Source organism: Idiotropiscis lumnitzeri, chromosome 11 (genome assembly GCF_059441095.1).
Source record: "Idiotropiscis lumnitzeri isolate Australia: NSW breed Sydney's pygmy pipehorse chromosome 11, RoL_Ilum_1.0, whole genome shotgun sequence".
Taxonomy (NCBI): Eukaryota; Metazoa; Chordata; class Actinopteri; order Syngnathiformes; family Syngnathidae; genus Idiotropiscis; species Idiotropiscis lumnitzeri.
This window is the reverse complement of record NC_142401.1, coordinates 1,185,640-1,204,249: the sequence shown is the minus strand read 5'-3', so window position 1 is coordinate 1,204,249 and position 18,610 is coordinate 1,185,640. Positions and strand designations below refer to the sequence as shown.

The following is an 18,610-nucleotide window of genomic DNA, read 5'->3' as shown; positions in this document are numbered from 1 at the left end:
TTCTGTGTCTCTATGAGTAAATTGATTAAGTCTGTAGTAAAAGCCCAACACACTCCCACACTCTCATTTAGATTGGGACACACACTCATACGCACACACGCACACACAGAGGCTTCATTCATTGGTTGCCGCTGATGAATGGACAGAATGTTGGCCAATCAGACTCATGTGACTCGTTTATATGGAGGCTGATGGGAACCGGCCTCTCACACGCTCACACACATTCAGACACAAGCAAGACTCAAGACTCAAGACTCACCCGTCATGCACAGCAAAGAACAGATCAGGTATGAGAAAACTGGTCTTTTTTGAGGGGGGGTTATTTTTATAATTATTATTTTCACCATCGTGTGCAATGTAAAGTCTTTCTGTTCTTGACTCATTCACTGCCATTGACGGATATATAAGCCAAAGGCCGGCAGTGAATGAGTTTTAAACAACAAGCCAGGATTTGGGTTTCAAAGTAGAGTATCAAACCGGGCTTAGGGTTTCCATGTTAAGATTTTAAAACTAGGTCAGATTTTCAAATAAAATTTCAACTGACAGTTTTAAGTCAGTTTTCAAACTACGTGTTTGTGTTTTAAATTAGGGCTTCAAGCTTGGGTTGATAGTTTTTTTTCTGTTTCAAGACACGATTTCGAGTTCAAACGAGGGTTTGAGCTTTAAATTTAGGGTTTCAAGTCAGGGTTAGCATTTCAAACTGCGGTTGGCGTTTCAAACAAGAGTTCAACTTTGAGGACAAAGTTAGGATTTCAAGGCATGTTTTGGTTTTCAAGCCTGATTTTAGATTCTACGCTTCCCTTTCGGATGGAATGTTAAGAGAAAGCCTTCCCATTGATCCTCTCTTGCTGGATTAAATGAAATCTAGTGAGGTGTGGATGACTCCAAAAATAGTTCAATAAAAACCACTGGTCCACATGGCAAAGAAAGGACGGGGGGACCGGTGGAACCACACGCCAAGGCACATGATGAGAACCATCCAAACAAGAATCGAATAGTAAACGTAACTGTAGAGGGTTTCACGATAGGTTGGGGTTTCCAACAAAGATTAGGGTTTCAAATCATACTTTGGTTTTGAAATCAGTTTTTTAACACGAGGTGAGCGTCTCAAATTAAGATTTCCAAGCAGTTTTGAATTAGGGTTAGCGTTTCCAATTTGGGTTTCCAGACAGATTAGAGGTTCAAATTGCGTTCTCTAGCCAAGGTTGGGTTTTCAACTATAGAGTTTCAAGACAGCGTTAAAGTTTCCAACCGGGCTCTGCATTTCAAACAAAGGGTTAAAATGTCCAATTAAGACAGGGCCAGGATTTGAAATTTGGGTTTCAGGACAGCAAGTCTTTTGAGTATCATGATCAAGGGATTTCCAGACATGATTAATCGAACCCTCCCTCCACGTCGGTCAGCCACGATGAATACCAGAAGTCGGCTGACTGGCTGAAGTCTCAGACCAAACATCGCCCCCAAGTGGCCATCATCTGCGGTTCGGGCTTGGGCGTGCTGGCCGACGCGCTCAAGTGCCAAGATTCCTTCCCTTATGCCGACATTCCGGGTTTCCCGCAGAGCACGGGTAAGCACTGATCAAAGATGTGGGTGTCATTTTGAGTTGCTTTGTTTTGACGATGTCGCCCTTGATACCTCGCAGTTCAAGGTCACGCCGGCCGGCTGGTTTTCGGGGAGCTGAAGGGGAAAACATGCGTGTGCATGCAGGGTCGATTTCACATGTATGAAGGACACTCACTCTGCAAGGTAGTACGACGCACTCGTCGCATTCATGAAGCATCTTGATGTTTTGCCGAGAATTGGGGCCTCTTTTACTGCCTTGCCGGCCCCCCCCCCTCCCCTTCCGAAACAAGGAAGCGGTTGCTGTTTTCCATTCCAGGATTACGTTTCAAATAAAAGTTACGGTTTCAAACTAGGTTTAATGTTTCAAAGTACTGCTTCAAATCAGTATTCGGGAGGCGTTGGGGATTCAAATTCGGCTTTAAAGACAAAACAGGAGTTAGGATTTCAAATATTGACTTCAAGACAGGCTTACTGTTTCAAAGTACACTTTCAAGATAGGATTAGGCATTTAAATGAGGTGATTGGGATTTTGGGTTAGGCTTCCAATAAACGCAATAAACATGTTTGGATGCGAAACCGCTAATGCTAACGTGTCACCTGAGTCGATTACACTCTTGTGTGTGGAGGTTTTTTTTTTTTTGTGGGTCACATGCCACATTTCTGCAGCAAGATCAATGCCGCTATTGTTGTCTCCCTGTACATAACAGATTGGCTTCCAAATTGTTCTAATTTCAAAACTATTTGGCCTACAGGGAATTATTTCAAAACATGTTATGTTTCAAAGAAATCATAATCACCTAACGTAGCATATTTACATCATTTTTAATGGTCTGTACACTTTTACGGGTCCATATTTAGATGTCTGAGCACCTCAAATGGACCATATTTACTAGTCCACACATCTCTGATGTACCCTGGTTACACTTCAACATACCTTATTTACCATATTTACGTCATACTTCTACCGCATTTAATAACGTAACGTAAAGGTGGCACATGCATACATTTGATATTCCCTTGAAATCACATTTATTGTTTTGTACGCAACTATTGCACCAAAATGTTAAATGGTCTGAAATGATCTTCCCACCTGAGATGTACAATTCTGACAGTAAATCCGATTCAAATATTTCCAATGCATCATATTTGTGTCTTTCAGACCACGTTTCCGGTGCGAGTTTTTAAGTTGCTGGGCGTGGAGACTTTGATCGTGACCAACGCTGCCGGCTCATTGGCTGACGGCCTGCGACCCGGTGACATCATGATCATCAAGGACCACGTCAACTTCCCCGGCTTGGTGGGTCTGAACCCACTAAACGGACCCAACGACGACAAGTGAGGCCGACGTGGACCGGCTCGGACAATCTCGGTCCTGGGTGTTTTCTTGCTGACGTTTTTGCACTTTTTGCAGGTTCGGGCCGCGTTTCCCGGCCATGTCGGGGTGCTACGACAAAGGTTTGCGCTCCCTGGCCATGGAGATTGCGAAGCAGATGGGCGTGGCCGACCTCACGCAGGAGGGGGTGTACGCCATGGTGGGGGGGCCCACTTTTGAATCCATCGCTGAGGCCAGACTGCTGCATCGACTGGGCGTGGATGCAGTCGGTATGACGCGCATTTGTACTTTCCATTTTTAATTGTCTGTGTGCCTTTTAATGCACTACATTTGAATCATGATCAAACGTCAGGTGTACAGATATTTGCATTTTTAACGCCAATAGTTACATCCGATTTAATGGTGCGTTCACCTCACCAATTATGCAAGGTGTCATCTGTTTCCAGGCATGAGTACTGCCCCTGAGGTTGTCATAGCAACCCACTGCGGCCTGAGGGTCTTTGGCCTATCTCTCATCACCAACAAGGTCAACACACATATGCACACACAAAATAGGTCTTTAAGTTGCATCCCTTTATTCTATTTTATGTCCGTACAGTACGTGGATGAGGCTGAAGCACTTTAAGATTCTAATCTAAGAAATGAGATGTGTGTTACAAATAAAATGCATTTTTCTTGTTATTATCCATCCATCCACTTTCTGCACCGCTTATATCTCTGTGTTTGCGATAGGTGGTGAAGAGCTACGAGGATCCGGAGAGCGTGGACCACCAGGGTGTTCTGGAGGTGGGCCGGCAGCGCTCACACACACTGCAGCAGCTTGTGACCGAATTGGTTGCCAGAATGGACATGAACAACAACATAAGCAGCAGCAGGAATAATACTCTTTGAGAGAAGATACCATTTTCTTTTTTTTGTACAGATGTGACAGGTTACTGCTAGCTTATTTTTATAATCAACTTCTATGTTCTTCAAACAAAAATATTTATAGAATGTTATGTGGTGCTATATAATTTGTTAGAGTTAAGTAAAAGTGTATCATTATCCAGCCATCCATTTTGTATTATTGTGATAAACTTAAATATGAGGGTCTTTTTTGAAAGAGTCCTTCCCATTCTGATATGCTTCATAATCAAATTAAATCATTTCCAAACAACCTGTCGCTTGTGTCTGCATTACAATGAGTGTGTGTATTGTGGGTCCTACATAGCGCACGTTTTCACACAGTTTAGACAAGGAAAAGGCCTTTAGGACGCTATGAAAAATTAAATATATTTTTATTTGAGTATTTTTATTAGACAGGTGTCACAAATTAATAACAATAATAATGCGTCAGATTTATAGTGCCAAACTAATTTTATATACAGTGCACAAACTGCACAGTACCGTTAAAATCTACACAACTGCACTTGGGGTCGGTAAGAAAAACAAAAAAAATAGACAAGATAGTCATATATTTAAAATTTAGGTCAAAATATGACAAATGAACTGAAACGACTAAAAAGAAGACTGTTCTCCCTATGGAGTGTGCCGTTGCACACTCCTAGCAAGACGTGGCGCTACAGTTACCATGGGTTTTACTTTGCGCAGATTTGAAAATAGTTTTTACCCTGCCCGTTGTCTTATAAGCAAGCTATTAATTCTTCACACAAGTCTAATTCAAATTTCCCCGATATAAGCACAAACATCATCTTTTTTAAATCAACGTGATGTGTTATACATAATCGTTTATGTGCGTTTGCGTGCTTGGTTCACGTTTGGTGTAACAATAATCGCCTGACATACAAGAATGAGGGTTATCACAAAGGACGTTGCCGGGGAGACGTAAACTGTGATGCTAAGCTAATAGCTACTACCGTCTTGGAGTCTTTTGGTGAAATGGCGGAGCTTCACATTATCGGCCAGCTCGTCGGAGCCGCCGGTTTTCCCCACAACAGTCTATTTTGCAAATGGGGACTCCACGCGGGAGGAGCCTGGCGTCTCCTCTCGGGCAGCAAGCAAGGCCAGACTCAGGTGGACAACCCCCAGACGGGAGACGCGGCTTACTGGAGCCACCCCATCGACGTCCATTACGCCACCAAGGGGCTCCAAGGCTGGCCCAAGCTTCACCTCCAGGTTTGGCACCAAGACTCATTTGGCCGCTGCCAGCTGCTCGGCTACGGCTACTGTCACGTCCCCTCCAGCCCCGGGCACCACCGAATCAGCTGTGCCACCTGGAGGCCGCTCGGCTCGTGGCGGGAGCAGCTGTCGCAAATGTTCGTGGGCGGAGGGCCGCAACTCCGCAGCCCGGACATCATCTACAGCGGGGCGGATAGATACAGACTGCACACCGAGGCCATGGGCACCGTGGAGCTGGAACTTGGCGTCATCATGAGAAACTTTGACAAATATGGAGTGGACAGTTAACAAGAAGAAAAAAAAGACGCTTGGACTCAATTTTGAGGGGTGCACGTTATTACATTTTTGTACTTTGACTCAAAAGTTTGCTACTTATTTTGTGATTTAAATCAAATATATGAGGTTGGTTGCTGCTCCTTGGGGGTCATTCCATATACTGTTCAGTGAAATAGCAATGTAATATACGTTTTCACAAGTAATCATCACCTAGAGCAAAAATATAGATTGGGTTAAAAAAGGGACAGTAAACACTTTTTCAACCACTGTAAATATTTAACAAAGGAAATACGGCTGTTTGAATGGGTTCACTGCTACCTTTAGGGCCAATACACTCACAAACCCAAACTTGGACTTGAACTTTGTCCTTGACCTTGGGACCTGACCCAGGAAACCTGAACCCAGGCTAGAAACCCTCAATTTAACACCTGAAATTTTAACTAGCTCCAAACTCAAAAGTGAAACCTAAACATTTATCCTAAATAGAAACCATAACTTGAAACACTGACTCTGGCTGGAAACCATATTTTGAAATCATAACTGAGGCTAAAAACACCTGAAGTCTTACCCTGTCTTGAAACTTTGCTTCAAAACCCCAAATGTTGAATATACGTTCCGGTTTTCAAAAATTAGGAAAAGGTCACATGACCGTCCCTCTTCTACTCGTCCATCCCACCTTTCCTTCCTATCAGTAGTGGTGAGGATTAAATAATCAAGTATGCTTGTTGTTTTAAATCAGCTGCTTCATTAGGAGCTAATCTTCTCCTGAAAAGATTCTTTGCTTCCCCGCTGCTTCACGTTGCATTCACATGCTATGAGGCTTCATCAGCATGACAACATGGCGCAGATTAGCCTAATAGCATTAGCGCTTCCCACTGGATCGGCCGTATTGGTGGTCATTAACTCTGAATTGATTCGCTTCTTTTAATTGTGCAGGAATGTTGCTTCTGTTAAACTGTATTTTATGCTCCTACTGCTTTATTTTATAAATTCTACCACCTCTTTTTTTTTATTACTTCCCAATGGCTTAATTTGTCTGACGTAGTTGATATTATGCAACTTTTTGTGGATAAAGGACTTTTGACTTGGCTCTGTGGCAAGTGTCCTGCATGTTTGCACAGTTTGACACGAAGCAGCTCTGTAACATGTTGCCATTCCTTCACCCGAATAATAATTTGTGAGACAAAATTATTTCTCGAGTATTTAGACTTTTTGGTGAAACTTTTGGGGTAGCACGGGGGGCGACTGGTTAGCATGTTCTTTTCACAGTGCAGAAGTTGTGGGTTAGAATCCGGGCCCGGAGTTTGCATGTTCTCCCTGTGCTTTTGTGGGTTTTCTCTGGGTGCTCCGATGTTCCAAACCCACATTTTAAATACGTAATTGATTGAGCACTCTTAATTGTCCCGAAGGATAAAGCGGTTTGGATAATGGATAGATTCGTGGGTGAAACTACTGGTGATGTGCTGTGAGATTTTTCAAAATAAAAATAAAAGAAGTGCGTTGGCTCAATGAAACAAACACTTTTTAATTTCACAAAATAGTGTGAACATAACCTCTCCAACACGACTACTGTACTTTTCATTTTGTTTAAAACAGCACAAAAGTAGATTAGCACCCCCCACCCCCTCGTATAGTCGTGACATTAGTTTGTTGAACTAAGCCTACTAAGAATGTAAATGTGTTGTCTTCCACTCACACACTCGTCAGATTAGGCGGAACCTCAGGGAATCTCATTCACATGGAAACAAACACGTCTTCATTCTCATTGGAGGCCAACGTCATTAAATCCTTCCCATTGCATTTAAACGTGATTCATTTGGTCAGGACTTCCTCACACGTTCCTCATCCTCAAGAGCTTGTCATTTGCAGAACGTCGCGCACTTTACTTGTCGTGGCATCGTCATGGCCTCAGATGTGGTTCCTGGAACAGAAAACATGGCAGTGTTTTCCATGGAGCCTATTTTGGGTTCGGAGTGCAAACGAGCGGGAAATGGCTTGAAACTCCATCGACCTTGGGACCAGACTGCAGGTGAGTTAAACTTTTTTTATGCTGATATCCAGGAAACCAGGAATATTTCACATACAACCCAGTTTTCTTGGATACATTGCTTCCAGTGTTTGTGTGGTTGTCAGTTGTTTTTTTGTCCAATCAGATTTTCAGCCTCCATGCAAAAGCAAAACTTTGATAAGAAAAACATATCTCTGTTATTTATCGTGAGTTTATTATCATTTCAAATGAAATTGCATTTTAATAATAAAACTAAAATTGTGTGAAAATGCATTTTTACTGTTTTCTTGCAGAGGTGGAGTCAGATGAGAACAAAGCTTGCCATCAGCAACACGATCACAGTCCTTCCCGTTTGAACTTTCACGCTCCGACGTCCAGCTGGTACGTCGGACGCCGACCTCGAACTGCTTTCAACAACAGCCAAGTAATCAGTGAATCCATAAGTAACTCGGGAGTATTGAACATGGATTGTCTTAATCATGTTGACATGTGTTTTGGGTCTAGGTGAGTGTTCTGGAAGCAGTGTTTCAGGTCAACTGTTATCCTGGCATCCAAGTGAGGGAGCATTTGGCTGGGAGGTTGGATCTGGATGAGGACCGCATACAGGTTTGGAACACACACATGGACACTCACACACATGCACGCGCACAATCTTTCAAATCCTTTTGTTTTTGTTCTTTTATCCTGTAGATTTGGTTTCAGAACCGACGGGCCAAACTAAGACGATCTATCAGAGAAAGCCAACTGAGAATGGTTCAGTCGGCCGTGGCTCATCTTGGAATAAAGGTCAACGGTCAACTGGAGAAGGATGACCTACAGGCCGAGGAATGACATTTTTAAATGAATCCCGCCATGAGTCCCTCCGCCCGACCATCCATCCATCCACATACAACCAACCATTTAACCCCCGATAAATTCTAATACATAATTGTAGTCTTTTCTAGCTGTTGTAGTCATTCATAAAAATCAATTCAATCACTTGTGATGTCCATGTTTGAAATGAAACCGTATATTTCGATGCATATTTTGAATAGTTGAAAGTGAAAACCCCCCAAAACTATTGCCATCATGACATCAAGGGAGCTATTGTAATACATTATTTATTATTTGATTCATTTTAATAATGTTTACCAGTTGTTTTTTTTGTTTATTACATCACCATGATACATAATTTTGTTTAAATTTCACCACATACTGGAATTAAAGTCTTGAGGTTGAAATTAAGGGAGGGATGGGGAGAATTTGCTTCACAATACTTTGATATGAACTGTGCCTTGAATTGCTCTTTTTACAAAACGTAAGCACGTATGACTATGAAACGTTTTACTCTATATTTTCCATGGGTTTTGGTCTTTTGATTCATTTTGCTCATAGTTCTCCTCTTTTTATTTTTTATCATTTCATAATTGTGGGATTTGAATGGTTTCATCTTTTCAAATTTGATACTCATTTTAAAATCTTGAAAATCTTTTGAGATCAACTGTAGATTTTCTTTAAATCCATTCATCTAAATTCACCTACACATTGGACCGTAACCAAACCTTTATTGGGGGGGGCGTAAGGGTGTTGACGTTAACGCGTCCGTCGCTGATTGGTAGACGCAAACAGGCCCCGCCCCATTCCCGGAAGTGAAAGACCCAAGACTTGATGTGTGTGTTCGGAACCCAGCGATTGTGTCGGTGGCGTCCGGCGTCTGTTGTAGAAAATGGACACGCTCAACAAACTCAAACAGTTTGACGCTTACCCGAAAACTCTGGAAGATTTCCGCGTGAAGACATGGGGCGGCGCGACTGGTGAGAGGCTTCGGTTTGTCGGATTGAGAAGCAGCCAGTCAGTCGGCGCCGCTAGCTGTCTTGGCTAACAACAAGGCTAGCCGGTTACGTTTAAACTCGAAAGTCGAGTAAATGAAAAGGTGTTCAAAGTTCTTGTTTTCACGTCACCCCGCGTGTTGACACGCACAATGCACAGAGGTCAAAATTGATGGACCACGTTTACAGGCGTATGATAACCAGAACGATACCGACACAGAAGTGTGAAAGCGGCTGCTGATATGTCAAAATCTGCTTTTGCCCACAGCCCTTTTTCATGTCATTCTTTGCGAATGGTTATAAACTCCAGAATTGTTGTGGCTTTTCTACGTCTGTCAGTCCTATTTTTTGTGAAAGCTACCGAAATGTCAAGTGGAAGGGGCAACTGCCAATGAATTAATCGCTTCTGTTCAGTGTGTGAGAGGTACTGAAATGGCGGTATGAAGGCGATACTGTCATGCCGTTTCAAAACAGTGTTTTTCTCATGAAGTTCCGATCCATGTCTTCTTTCGACACTTTGACTGCCCATTAAAGATGTCCTTATGTCCGCTTTGTGTGAATTGGTCTTGAAATGCCAATGGGAAAGGGGGTCGAGCCTATTGATGCACTCCGGGATTTTCTGTTATGTGTGAAAGATAAGTGGCCTTTGTGTAAAAGGGGATCAAATACAGCGTTTCAAGCATTTTTAAACAGTCATTTTTCTTTGTGAAAAGTAGGAAATGGCAGTGTGTTTTCCCACTTTTCTGCTGCAGTAAATGAGTAAATGTGCTTTTAAATGTAAAACATATTTCTTCCTAATTGCCAATATGCGCTTGTGAATGTAATAGGTTGTGCGCTTTCTTTACATTTAATGCAGATGTAAAAGTTTCTTCCAATTTAAAAGTAAAGATTCCTTAATCATATTCTCTCTCTCTCTCTCCACAGTGACAATCATCAGTGGCATCATCATGTTAATCCTTTTCATTTCTGAGCTGCAATACTATCTCACTAAAGAGGTGAGTGTGCATCTTCATGCATCATGATCATAAATTTGAACACTGTAGAGGTTATATTGACTGGCTAAGAGTAGTAGTAGAACAAGAGCGCTGCGCAAACTGGCCGTCGTAATTGAAAATGCTAAGGATTCCTTTTCCAGGACCGGTTTTACTGGATCACATTCTGCCACAAATTTGTGGCAGAAATTCAAGGCAGTTAACTGCACTTTCATCTATCCATTTATTTATCTATTCATTTATTTATTGCTCACACAGTGAAACTTTCCTTAAGAAAATTATTGCATGTCTTTGCCATATGTGTATTGAAAAAATAATGTTCTCAATAATTACTCCTAAAACATGGCCTCACATTTTTTAATTATTAATTGTCATAAAACTGTAACAAGTTTGTTGTTATAAATGTGTTTTCAATGTGAAAACAAGTTTTTGAGATTTTAGCAAATAGATTAAACCACTGTGATTGGTTGGCGACACGTCTGTGTCGTACCCCACCGAAGCGCCAGCTAACCCAAACCTAAAATGACAACAAGTGTTATCGAAAATGGACGTAGAAATCTGTCACGGGCCCACATCATTAGGTACACTTGCGCTGTTCTGTTTCCCTCCAGGTGCATCCCGAACTATACGTAGACACGTCTCGAGGAGACAAGCTGAAGATCAACATCGATGTGGTCTTCCCACACATGCCCTGCGCTTGTGAGTTATGCCTCGGGACCAAAATTCCACTGTCCAATAAGTGCAATAATGATCTTTTTGTCAGCGTATTTATATGTCCGCCATGTTCAGCGATGACCTAAAGCTTCCTGCTTCCTGTCAGATCTCAGCATCGACGCCATGGACGTGGCTGGCGAGCAGCAGCTGGACGTGGAGCACAACCTCTTCAAGCAGCGGCTGGACAAAGACCTCCAAGCTGTCACTCAAGAGGCAGAAAAACACGGTAAGATGGTCTCCGCCATACACTGAACTTGCATAAGAAATGGTATAAAAACATATGATAGGTGACGCCAAGTGGAAGGAAAATATACTGTGTATGTATAAAGTCGTCTTCTTCAGTTTCTATTTAGGGGCACTCCGAAGTTTGGAAATCGGGGTATATGGTGTTTGGTTTATCAGACAGAAAGGATTTTCACCAGACGACATGTTGGCGACGGTGATGATTTGTGTGCAGAACTCGGGAAAGCTGACAACGGACAAGCGTTTGATCCCGCCACACTAGACCCGAATCGGTGCGAGAGCTGCTACGGTGCGCAAACGGAGGAACTCAAGTAAGGCTGATTTTTAACATCACGCCGGCGTTCACGGACCTCTCGGAACCCGTTTCAAGAAAAAAAAAAAAGTTTTGCGCACAGATGCTGCAATACCTGCGACGACGTGCGCGAGGCGTACCGGCGTCGAGGCTGGGCCTTCAAGAACGCCGACACCATCGAGCAGTGTAAGCGAGAAGGCTTCTCGCAGAAAATGCAGGAGCAGAAAAACGAAGGTTGCCAAGTGTACGGCGTTCTGGAGGTCAACAAGGTAACGACATTGTTACATAAGAATGCTCAACTTTCATTCCGCAGCTACCTTCCTATTTGCCCTCGTGCCTACTTACTTCCACTCCTACTTTCCGACATACTCACCCAAGCTCTTGCTCATCTACAGTACTCATCGATCTACTTACTTGCCTCCTTACAGAGCTTATTTATCCAAGCACCCAGCTCCTTACCTACTTTCCCACCTACTTCTACTCCTACCCACTTATCCCCTCACTTTCTTACCTACGCTCCTACCTACAAAACCAATGATGGTATTTAGCAATGTAATTAATTAGTAGCTTACTTGTCTACGTCCATCCAGTTATTCACTTGACAGTAATCATCAAGTTCAAATGTTGTACTGATTGAGTATTTGTGTCTTGTGCACGTGTACTTAATGTTTTGGTCGGAAAGTGCTTGTTATCACACTTGATTATTTCGATTCACTTGCCGCTAATCTTTGACTTTAAGGTTGCGGGAAACTTCCACTTTGCTCCGGGAAAAAGTTTTCAACAGTCGCACGTGCACGGTAAGGACAGCAGTTCGCCTTCTCCGCTCACAACTTCTGAACACGGAATGAGGCCAGCTAGTATCGTTTTGTATGAAGGGCAGCAGCGTCTGGCATCAATTGGAACAGCTTTTAATTCTCGCTGGCAGTGAGAGATGAACAAAGAAACATTTTTGGCAATTTGGCTGGATTGCTGTGTGAGTGAAGCTAAAACACAAGTTTTTTTATTTTCTCTGAAGATTAGTTTGCCTCCGTTCACAACTGTTCAGAACCTTTTTGACTTGTATTCATCGTCCCTGCAAGCTCTACCACATCTCATAATACAGCCTTCATCCATCCATTTTCATAGCCACGCTGACTTTGTTGCTGACATAAGCTTTGGCGCCACAAAAACGGCGGCACAAAAATATGTCAGACGGGTTTCACAGAGAAAAAAAACACATTGGTGAATTCATGATCAATGAACCACAAATACTTCATTCTAGTCATCAACAAAAACCTCTTGGCTCACGTTTGAAAATATTTCCTCTTCTTTGCCCATCGCCTCATTCCATTTGTGCAGGAAAGTAAGAAAAGCTCAAAGCCTCGTGAAGGCAAGCATGTGTCGCTTCATTGTATTTAGAAGGGAACAAAAACTAAACTCTTGGTCTTCTTTTTCAAGCTCTTTGAGTTAATTAAGATGGCGGCTTTGTTTTCCTTTTTTTTTTTCAATTTTCCTGCACTGAACATGCTAACACATTTCGTTTGCGACATCTCGGTGCTCTGCAGCGGAGACGAGAGACGAGAAGCACTGAATTAACATCAGCTTTCATGTTCCCCTTCAGATGTTTCTCTGGGGCTGCACGGTCACATTTTAAAGTAGACGGAAATGTTTTGTTCCCTTCTACAAAATTGGACACCAATGTCTGCGTTTCGTGCGGTGCAGCCCCAGTGAGCACATGACTTACGGTGTGTTGTCTGCCCCCGACCCCTCCCCCAAAAAAATAAAAATCATCATATGGTGTTTCTTCTCTCTTCTTTCTGCAGTGCACTCTGTGGAAAGTAAGTCCATATTTTCTTTGCACTCTTTTTTTTTTTTGGTGTATAATTCCATTTATTTTAAAGCGCTACTGCTCATACGGTCTGATTCATTCTCTTCCTTTTTGGAAATTTGATGTTCATTTAAACCACTTTGCCTCTTTACGTTGAGTGCTTTTCGTAAAGAGCCTTCTATAAAGAAAGTTATTCACAACATACACAAAAGTATTCGTGCTTTTGAATTTGTGAAATGATCCAAACGCAAGTGTGTATTATTTGGCCAAATTTATATTTAAAGTTGGACAGTTTTTATGAGAATGAGAAAAGTGAATTTCTGTAGAAATTGCATGTGAATGCTGAAGCGCTTCTGCTGGACTGAAATATTACACAATGTAGTCAACAGAAGATTTCTTTTTAATCAAAATAATTGACAAAGTGTTTACATGGAGTGGATAGCAACAAGAGTGCAAATATCTCCATTATGTATTTTCAGATTTTTGCCATTTGAAGCGTCTAATTCTTGTTTGCGTTGTCGAGCATATCGCTGGCATTGGGCCAAAACCTCCTAAGTCACATTTGGGGGAATTTCATATTTTCCCAAACATCTACACTATTAGTCAGCGTTTACACATTATTGACCAATCGAAAGTGTTAAAAAATGGCTTGTTCTCTTTTGTGATTTTAACGGTCAGACAGACTTGCCATTTTTTGGGGTTTCCTCGAAAGTGACGATTTGGAGGTTCAAGCTTTCGTCCCCACTCCAGCGATATGTGCCTTTGTACAATACAACACATCATTTTATTCTAGCAGCATATTCTGCTCGCACCATTTTTTCCTTTTGCTGAGCTATTGCAAGAAGAGCAAAGCTTCCATCCCCACCGCATGTGCTGGGCTATTACTTTAATCAGATAATAACGGCAAAGTTACATTGACTTGAAGTCTACAAAAAGTGTCAAGTCTGCCAGCTTCAAATATGATTTTTGTTTTTTGCAGTTCACGACCTGCAGAGTTTTGGCTTGGACAACGTAAGTAAGAGATTGTGTCTGTGGTAGAATGCTAACATTTAAACCCCCCCCCAAAAAAAAGAAAACATCTCAAACCATTTTGAAGCCGGTTGAACTTGATGTAGTTTGAAAGCCACTGGTCTAAATGCATCAAGATGGCACCCTAAGCAATATTTATAGCTTGGGCTATGGCTTAAAAAGAGCAAAAAGCAGAAGATAACATCCCACAAACACACACCCTCCCCAAAGAAATGTAAACATGGAACAGAACACTAAATCTTTGTGACATATTTGAATTGGTTTCCTCATTGCGAAATATGAATAACCTGTGATTCAGATCAACATGACCCATTTGATCAAACACCTGTCGTTTGGGGAGGATTACCCCGGCATTGTGAACCCTCTGGACGGCACTCAGGTGACGGCGCCACAAGGTCAGTTCAGCGAGAAGCCAAAAGAACGCTATAGAAACACTCTGTGATGTTTAGTTTGTTTTTAATGAAAGCAAAGACACGGCCGAGCGGGCAGAGAGAAGCAGCTGCTATTGTAAAAGTCTCATAGTTGTCGTCAGATTGCACAGAGGACACGTCCTCAGCAGCGGATGCCCATCCCGATAGCCATGAAGGTGCCAAAGGTGCCCCCGCTCTGCATCATGGTCTTGCCCACTCCTCCCATCAACTCCCGGCCTCGCATGCCAATTCTGTAGATGAGCGAAAAGCCGAATGTCAAATACAGATTACATAGAAATTGATGATTTCCAGCACTGTAACTGTCTGGATGCGACAATATATAGCTGAGGGGAAAAACAAAAGCAATTAGTTCAAATTTTTAGAGACCAGGTACCCAAGGAAGGGAGACAAAAGTAGTTTTAAGCAAAGGAAGAAAAGATGCGCAAATAAAAAAGTGCACCTAGGGGAAGGAGCTAAATGGTAGACAAATAAACGACGGGACTCGGGACGGAGGAGTCAAAAAGGTCAGGAAGAACAAGAAAACAGGTCTGAGGGGGACGTAAAACAAATAAGGGTTAAGCGCTGGACGGACGGATGCAAGAATGCACGCAAACTAAGGTGTTAACGAGAGAAGGCACATAAGCAGGTGTGAGGGAAGGGAGGGTGCAAGAACAAATAGCAACTTATTAGGAAAGGAAGGAGACAATGCCAAGAAAACTGTAAATGGAATGTAACATGAAGTACCTTTGGCCCACCTTGAATAAGGACACATGTACTTAAATATTATCTTAACTTTACGCGGAGTACTTTGCATAATAATGGCAACGGATACAGAATGCTGTACATACATATTGAACATAAATTATAGTAACGAGATTATGAATAATAATTATTGTATTTATTTATTTTAAATGGTACCTGAGACAGGAGAAAGTGCCGAACATTGCCCCGGCGGCCATGCCCACGGCAAAGCCCATCATGAAGCCCATCTTGACCCGGTCGAAACAGCTGGGCTGGGCCTGGCCCTGGCCGTAGGGTGTGACAGCCACGGGCATCTGGAGCGCCAACGAGGCACATAGATCGCATTAGGAAACCATTTTTTTAATTACTTTGACAGTCAATGCACATTTTGTTGTACGGTATTTTTTGACTCGACTCTCCCTGCTTGTCCAATCCAATGTGATAACATTGGCGTGCTAACTCAATAGCATTAGCGGGCTGACGACACTTGCGCTGTGGCCTTGAGAGGAAAACACCACACCTTTGTTTAAGTAACTAAAAAGTAACGTGGTCGTTACCTTGAATCAAATGTTTCTAAAGTTAAATCCTGTAGTCGCTCCTCGGTTGAATATTTCAGGCGTACTTGAGCGCAGCAGCGTTTAAATGTCTTTACGTCAGACCTCCATAGCCCGCACCGGATGTAGGAAGGAGGATAAGGCAGGAAGTGAGCCAATTGGACACAACAAGCGGCAAGGCAACGCACACAGCGACACTTGGTGGCGCTTTTCAGTAGTGCAACCTTCCAATAATTTGCTTACGATCAAGTATCTTGCTTGTGTCCTTTGGCTTGGGCCATTTTTTGTCCTCAGCTGTCCACAAAACCATTTTAATCGTGAGTCAATTTTGGGTGAAAGTAAATGTTTCCCTTGTGGTCTTCTTGTTTCTTGTCCCACAGCCTCAATGATGTACCAGTATTTTGTCAAAATTGTCCCCACCATTTACATGAAAACTGATGGAGAGGTGAGTGCGACGCTACTTGAATACTCTCCCAATAAAGTGAGCCGGAATGCAGAACATGCACTCTTTTGTCTTGTCGGCAGGTTGTAAAAACTAACCAGTTCTCGGTCACCGGACATGAAAAAGTGGCCAACGGCTTGGTCGGCGACCAGGGCTTGCCCGGGGTTTTTGTTTTATACGAGCTCTCACCCATGATGGTGAAATTCACGGAGAAACACAGGTAGGACGCTTACACGTACTGTAAATAAAGATAAAGATGTCCTTTATTAGACTGCAACTTGTCCGTTTTGTGATCTGACCGATGACGGAATACAAGTGCCGCATTGTGCATTTAACGCTATTGTCGTCCTTCAGATCCTTCACTCACTTCCTGACCGGAGTGTGCGCCATCATCGGGGGCGTTTTCACAGGTCAGTCTCAAACGCCAGCGCCTGCATGTGTTGAATTTTGCTCTCGGATGAATACTCACCCATCTCGTTGAATTCCCCCGTGTCCTCTTTTTGCAGTTGCCGGCCTCATTGACTCTTTCATCTACCACTCAGCCCGCGTCATTCAGAAGAAGATAGAACTAGGCAAGGCCTCTTAACAACGGCGCCTCACGCTGGTCTCCGTGTGCCCCCCCCCCCGAGCACACGCATGTGCGGCCGGACGGATGGACGAGAGGCAGGCAGGCAGAGCACCGAACATCTTTGCGTCGTCCTTTCAAACGCACGTACGGAAAGGCAGAGAAGGATGTTGAACATCAGCCGGATCCCCGATGTCCATTTTTGTTGGTTTTCTCCAAGCGCGACGCCTCTTCCTGCTGGCTCAACGCCACTGTGACAGTCAAACTGTGAGTCAAAAAAGCCCAGCTGGGAGCTCCACACCACGTGTTGGTTGTCATGGACGCAACAATGCGGCGCACCTTTTTTTACATCCTTGAGTCTCAGCCCCTTGTTTTGGTCCTTTGCCAAACTCCGTTGTAGGTGTGCTTCTCGGTCTCTTATTTGCTTCGTTGATTGTATCCTTTTGATTGGGTTCCTTGTCTTGTTTTGTTTAGGTCCTTTCATTTTGTCTTTTACAATTGCCTACAGCTTTTGTTCACAGCCTTTGCCTTGGTGCCTTGTTTGCATTCTATTTGTAGGCCTCTTCACTTCCTTCAATTTCTTTCACTTGGTCCCTTGTTTTTGTCCAATTTTTTCACCCCTTTTTGTCCCTTTGTCAGGTGCTTTGGATATGGCCCTTGGTTGTGTCCTTTGACCCCATCCTATGAGTGCATCAATTGTCTCTTTGTCCCGTGTTCTTGTTTTTGCGATTCATTGAAAGTCGGTTCCCCCACATTAATATTTCGGTCATGTCAATATTTACTGTCATCTCAACACGATCTTTGTGAGATCACCAAGTAGGAATGGCACATGAATAGACTTCCTTTCGATGGCCACAAAAGAATCACAACAAGCATGAAAGAAGGAAGAAAAAAATTAAGGTTGAGTCTGAATCATATGTGAAGAACAAGGAAGTAAATGAGATGTTGGTATTTTAATGATCCGGGTAAAAGGTTTCTTTTTTTAGGGTTCTTGCCAATTGTTATTTGGAGTCTTAAACATTGCCCAACATTTGATTTCAATTAAGTAAAGCTGAGACGGTCCTATGAGCTTCGTATGGAGGGTCCTCCCTACGTGTTTCTCTCTGAGATGGTCCAAGCAGGCATTGAAGGCCTCCAGAACTCCTCAATGCAGTCGGTGGGGGTACCGGTAACATTCAAATCAGGGGTACGCCGTATGTATTGTGTGAGGGTGAAATGTATTTATATTTTGATCGTCTTCAAAACAGTTTTTTAAATGACACACAATAAATGTGAAAGACACCAGCCCCCAGTGTGCACGTTCGCTTGATTGCTGTTGAACACATTGAATAGATTTTCTGCCGGCTGAGCTGGAGTCTACCGAAGCGACTTGGTCGCCAGCCAATTGCAAGGTGCATATAATAGAATCTTTCAAATCAAATCTGGCTCTTCACAAATATTTTTCCACCCACGTGCTACGATAAAATATTTGGAAGAAATTATTGAATAATATCGAATGTAATATTTGTAATTATTATAAAGTGCTTTGAGTTCACTTTGTCCATGGAAAGTGCTTCAAAAAGAAACTAATTTTATTTGGAAAAAAAATGGATTCATTTTGTTTTGCTGTGACATTTGTCGACCACGAGATGGTGGTGTTGTCCAAGCATCTCGCGCTGGGTGAGTAAATTCCCGTCTATGTGACGTCATCAGATTCCTCAGGGATTCTTTCGTAC

The 18,610-nt window shown here is 42.8% G+C and overlaps 4 protein-coding genes and 1 pseudogene across 7 annotated transcripts; 4 read left to right on the top strand and 1 right to left on the bottom strand.

Moving 5' to 3' along the window:
* Window positions 1-200: 200 nt before the first annotated feature.
* Window positions 201-4,052, top strand: LOC148326679 (purine nucleoside phosphorylase-like). Its single transcript, XM_088308750.1, has 7 exons — window positions 201-287; window positions 1,404-1,567; window positions 1,643-1,746; window positions 2,723-2,898; window positions 2,975-3,165; window positions 3,343-3,422; window positions 3,629-4,052. Exons 1-7 carry the CDS (start codon window positions 265-267, stop codon window positions 3,785-3,787), a joined length of 897 nt encoding a protein of 298 aa, XP_088164876.1. The 5' UTR covers window positions 201-264; the 3' UTR covers window positions 3,788-4,052.
* Window positions 4,053-4,427: 375 nt separating this feature from the next.
* On the top strand, window positions 4,428-5,383 carry LOC148326678 (B9 domain-containing protein 2 pseudogene; annotated as a pseudogene).
* A 1,782-nt stretch (window positions 5,384-7,165) lies between these two features.
* Window positions 7,166-8,434, top strand: hesx1 (HESX homeobox 1). The gene is made up of 4 exons (XM_088309904.1): window positions 7,166-7,319; window positions 7,592-7,722; window positions 7,803-7,904; window positions 7,989-8,434. The coding sequence occupies exons 1-4, from the start codon at window positions 7,193-7,195 to the stop codon at window positions 8,127-8,129; spliced, it is 501 nt and encodes a 166-aa protein (XP_088166030.1). The 5' UTR covers window positions 7,166-7,192; the 3' UTR covers window positions 8,130-8,434.
* A 483-nt stretch (window positions 8,435-8,917) lies between these two features.
* Window positions 8,918-18,179, top strand: ergic3 (ERGIC and golgi 3). Of its 4 annotated transcripts, none has more exons than XM_088309264.1 (14): window positions 8,918-9,091; window positions 10,031-10,101; window positions 10,710-10,797; window positions 10,919-11,038; window positions 11,270-11,366; window positions 11,451-11,616; window positions 12,087-12,144; window positions 13,150-13,164; window positions 14,134-14,165; window positions 14,482-14,578; window positions 16,269-16,333; window positions 16,414-16,550; window positions 16,685-16,740; window positions 16,837-18,179. In XM_088309264.1, exons 1-14 carry the CDS (start codon window positions 9,004-9,006, stop codon window positions 16,914-16,916), a joined length of 1,170 nt encoding a protein of 389 aa, XP_088165390.1. In that variant the 5' UTR covers window positions 8,918-9,003; the 3' UTR covers window positions 16,917-18,179. The 4 variants fall into 4 exon arrangements, with proteins under 4 accessions (XP_088165390.1, XP_088165389.1, XP_088165392.1 ...); XM_088309263.1 differs by having other exon boundaries at window positions 11,439-11,616; XM_088309266.1 differs by lacking the exon at window positions 13,150-13,164.
* romo1 (reactive oxygen species modulator 1) lies at window positions 14,623-16,053 on the bottom strand. Its single transcript, XM_088309268.1, has 3 exons — window positions 15,892-16,053; window positions 15,512-15,648; window positions 14,623-14,844 (listed from the first exon to the last, which is right to left on the bottom strand). The coding sequence occupies exons 2-3, from the start codon at window positions 15,646-15,648 to the stop codon at window positions 14,736-14,738; spliced, it is 246 nt and encodes an 81-aa protein (XP_088165394.1). The 5' UTR covers window positions 15,892-16,053; the 3' UTR covers window positions 14,623-14,735.
* Window positions 18,180-18,610: the final 431 nt, after the last annotated feature.

Bases quoted from the DNA above. Each gene is read 5' to 3' on its own strand.
- ergic3 (XM_088309263.1), top strand. From the start codon at position 9,004: ATGGACACGCTCAACAAACTCAAACAGTTTGACGCTTACCCGAAAACT. The intron at 11,617-12,086 runs GTAACGACATTG...TTTGACTTTAAG, and splicing joins GCGTTCTGGAGGTCAACAAG to GTTGCGGGAAACTTCCACTT. The intron at 16,334-16,413 runs GTGAGTGCGACG...TCTTGTCGGCAG, and splicing joins ACATGAAAACTGATGGAGAG to GTTGTAAAAACTAACCAGTT.
- hesx1 (XM_088309904.1), top strand. From the start codon at position 7,193: ATGGCCTCAGATGTGGTTCCTGGAACAGAAAACATGGCAGTGTTTTCC. The intron at 7,723-7,802 runs GTAATCAGTGAA...TTTTGGGTCTAG, and splicing joins CTGCTTTCAACAACAGCCAA to GTGAGTGTTCTGGAAGCAGT. The intron at 7,905-7,988 runs GTTTGGAACACA...TTTATCCTGTAG, and splicing joins TGGATGAGGACCGCATACAG to ATTTGGTTTCAGAACCGACG.
- LOC148326679 (XM_088308750.1), top strand. From the start codon at position 265: ATGCACAGCAAAGAACAGATCAG. The intron at 2,899-2,974 runs GTGAGGCCGACG...CACTTTTTGCAG, and splicing joins AACGGACCCAACGACGACAA to GTTCGGGCCGCGTTTCCCGG. The intron at 3,166-3,342 runs GTATGACGCGCA...ATCTGTTTCCAG, and splicing joins ACTGGGCGTGGATGCAGTCG to GCATGAGTACTGCCCCTGAG.
- romo1 (XM_088309268.1), bottom strand. From the start codon at position 15,648: ATGCCCGTGGCTGTCACACCCTACGGCCAGGGCCAGGCCCAGCCCAGC. The intron at 14,845-15,511 runs GTACCATTTAAA...GCTCATCTACAG, and splicing joins GGCACTTTCTCCTGTCTCAG to AATTGGCATGCGAGGCCGGG.